Source organism: Syzygium oleosum, unplaced genomic scaffold, assembly GCF_021117445.2.
Source record: "Syzygium oleosum isolate NSW1041296 unplaced genomic scaffold, Sole_v2.1 Sole_v2.11, whole genome shotgun sequence".
In the NCBI taxonomy this organism is placed as follows: domain Eukaryota; kingdom Viridiplantae; phylum Streptophyta; class Magnoliopsida; order Myrtales; family Myrtaceae; genus Syzygium; species Syzygium oleosum.
The window spans coordinates 11,804,718-11,808,328 of record NW_026607495.1 but is presented as its reverse complement, the minus strand read 5'-3'; the positions used below and the strand labels follow the sequence as shown (position 1 = coordinate 11,808,328).

The 3,611-nt window shown below is 40.8% G+C and overlaps 1 protein-coding gene across 1 annotated transcript; it reads left to right on the top strand.

Moving 5' to 3' along the window:
• The first annotated feature begins 374 nt into the window (after positions 1-374).
• LOC130139291 ((+)-alpha-terpineol synthase-like) lies at positions 375-3,249 on the top strand. The gene is made up of 7 exons (XM_056315960.1): positions 375-614; positions 703-961; positions 1,044-1,419; positions 1,545-1,760; positions 2,068-2,206; positions 2,357-2,605; positions 2,712-3,249. Exons 1-7 carry the CDS (start codon positions 375-377, stop codon positions 3,012-3,014), a joined length of 1,782 nt encoding a protein of 593 aa, XP_056171935.1. The 3' UTR covers positions 3,015-3,249.
• The last annotated feature ends 362 nt before the right edge of the window (positions 3,250-3,611 follow it).

The following is a 3,611-nucleotide window of genomic DNA, read 5'->3' as shown; positions in this document are numbered from 1 at the left end:
TATTAAGGCCCAATCTGATTAAACTTTAATTTTTTAAACTCATTTTCACTTGGCCTTTTTAAGTGTTTAAACAACCTATATACAACATGATTGTAAAAATATGAGTCAAAGAATGGGCTTATGACCCATGTTGACACCTCTATTTTTGAAGCGCGACATTTTTATTCATCCAAATCAATATGGTGTGTCGAGGACAACTGTTTTGGAGCAAAATAAAAAAATAAGAACATAAATTACAATGCTTAGAGAATGGCTTGCGTAAATAGAAAATTTTGCGCCGAAAGCAACTACAAACTTTTCCATGACTGGGCCTCCACAACAACCCCTATATAAAGGATGGTTAGCATACTAAGTGAATCGCAACAAATTTCGCAATGGCTGTTCCAGCATTGGTCGCAAGCTTCCTCCCCTCCTCAACCCGCCATAATCAACCCTCTCTCTTATTCTTTAGACACCTTCGCTCCTCCTCCTCCTCCGCCTCCTCCTTTTCCGGCGCTCAATTCGTGACACGCGCTTTGAAGATTGAAGATAAAGAGATTGTGAGACGTTCAGCAAATTGGGAACCTAACATTTGGGACTATGGCCTTTTGCAGTCACTCAGTGTTGATTACACGGTAATGATTTTTTTTTCAACACAAAATCCGGCCTAGCTTAAGAACTACGGAAAATATTCACATCTGCTCCTGAATTTCATGTGCCTAGGAGGATAAATATACGGAGCAAGTCCAAAGGTTGAACAAGGAAGTCAAGGGTATATTCGACAGGGAGATGAATCAGGTAGCCAAGCTCGAGTTCATTGATGCGGTTCAAAGACTAGGACTAGGATACCATTTCGAGACGGAGATCAAGAACGCTCTAAGTTTCATCTACAACACCGAAGTTGCTCAACTTTTGGACGATCTCTATGCCACTTCCCTTCGATTCCGGCTACTCAGACAACACGGATACACCGTACCGCAAGGTAGTTGCCAACTTTTTAACCTTTTGTGAATCATGTTGACGCATCAAATTTTACCTTACCATTCCTTTTGCTGGACGTATAGATGTGTTTCAAAGGTTTATGAACAAGACGGACACATTCATCGAATTGCTCAGTAAGGATGTGAAGGGGCTTCTTGGTCTTTATGAAGCTTCTGTCCATGGATTGGAAGGTGAAACCATACTTGATGAAGCTAGGAACTTTGCTTCCAAGCATCTAAAGGATCTACACCTCGACAAAGTTCCCGCTATATTAGCGAGCCACGTGAGTCACGCATTAGATATGCCGATCCATTGGAGGCCAAACAGGTTGGAGGCTCGGTGGTTCATGGACATGTACGAGAAACAGACAGACATGATCCCCTCTTTGCTCCGATTGGCTAAAATAGACTTCAATTTAGTGCAATCAGTCCACAAGAAGGAAGTTAGCAATATGGCAAGGTATGCGCAAGCACTCTATATATAGTTGATAGATGCATTTGACGGGAGGATATAAATTCATGCAAACACCAAACATATAGGAGCGCATTCAGATCGACTTAGTCGTTGTATGGCAAATTTCTCAGGTGGTGGGTTGAACTTGGCGCGAACAAGATGACCTTCTTTAGAGACAGGCTAGTGGAACACTATTTTTGGTGCTGCGCACTGGTTTTCGAACCTCAATATTCAGCTTACAGGGAAATGACGACGAAGCTCCTTTGTATGGTGACACTTATTGATGACGTTTATGATGTATATGGGACGCTGGAAGAACTTGAGCTCTTAACAGATTTTATTGTCAGGTTAGTGTAATATGATTACCATCATCATTTTCTTTTGTAACTATTATTGCCAAGAGAAAAGGTAAGCGGTTAATTAGTCTCTGAATGACGCGAGGGATAAAACAAATCCTGAGAATTATATGATATAAACTCTCCGATGTATTTTGAACATATCACTTTTTAAATTAGCTTTTTTTTCCCTCAATATAATTGATTGCTTTGGGCGAATAAAGTAATAGTAAGTACTTAACCTTCACTGGTATCACTAAAAGCGTATCCAAGTGATGGTAAATTTTACGAAATGTTGAAATGGTGATATCTTATCTAGGTGGGACATCACAGACATTGATAAGCTTCCTCCAACGATAAAGAATAGTTTCATGGCCTTGTACAACACGACCAACGAAATTGGTTATTGGACGATGAGAGAGCTAGGAATCAACACCATTCCTTACATGCGAAAAGTGGTAATCTCGATTTGCTAAAATCTTTCACCTAACAATTTCTACTTTTGTAACGAAACTTCTGTTTAAACGTTTGAGAATCCGAAAAAGTAGGAGAAAAGAACGTCCCTCGACTTGGTCATTCACACACTTTTCCGAATTTCAATCCTACAGTGGGCGGATGAATGCAAGGCCTACATAAAGGAGGTCAATTGGTACAACAAGGGCACTAAACCAACACTGAAGGAGTACATGGACGTTGCGGTGGATTCAGTCGGTGGGCTGATTATGCTGTTGGGCAGCTATTTCCTAACCACGGACAAATTGACGGAAGAGGGACTTGATTACGTGTCGAAAATCCCGAGTGTCATGCATTGTTCTGCCAAAATCCTTCGACTCAACAATGATCTCAGTACCTCATCGGTAACTTACTTTGACGTTTATCCTTCTTGTAAATAATCGCTTTTTAAACATTTTATACGGATCTTGAGACTTATGTTTGTAAAACATCAATGTCGTCCATGCACAGTATGAATTGGCACGAGGAGACAACTTCAAGGCGCTCGAATGCTACATTAATGAAACCGGCGCTTCGGAAGAGGCCACGCGGGAACACGTGAGGCATCTGGTGCGCGAGACCTGGAAGAGAATGAACAAAGATGTGTTTGAGGACTACCCATTTCCTGGGTTCGCGCCTTTTCTCGGTGCTTGTTTGAACTTGGCACGAGCTTCTCAGAGCTTTTACCAGTATGGAGACGGACACGGCCTTCCCGATAACAAAACCAAGGACCATCTTGTGATGGCTTTATTCGAACCCGTGCCCCTCGATTAGGGATGCATTACTGACAATGGTATCGCTGTTGGAGAGAGCCTATAATCTTACGTGTTATTATAAGCTTTCGGGGTGGCTCCGGAAGCTCTAAGACATTGAAACTATTGTAATTGAAGTCTATCGAAGTTCGATGTACGAGCTCCATAAAATTCGCCGGAGAAGCACATGCTATTCCGTGCTCTGTGTTGTGGCTGATAAACGTAATTGATTGTAATATTTGTGGTGATTATCTTTATTATTGTGCTAAATATGTCGAATTCTTTATATTTCGGACAGTGCGAGGCTATTTCGGACCCGTTGGAGTACAGCGGTTGAAGTTGCAATTCGTCCACTAAACCATCAAATAGGTTGAATGTTGATAATTATGAACCATACTGCTATATTTCTATATCGTCCTTTGTTTAAGTTCATAATCGAAAAACACTACGAAGTACACTGTTGTGCTTTTATGTGATTTTCCTCTTTGCTTTCTTTTTCAATGTGTTTTTCTCCATTTTCCTCTTTCAATTACATGTATATTGTGAATTTGCAGCCTTTATTGGCATCATGTTCTTCTCATAGGGCTCGTTTGGTTATGTTTATAGACACTTTTTTTCT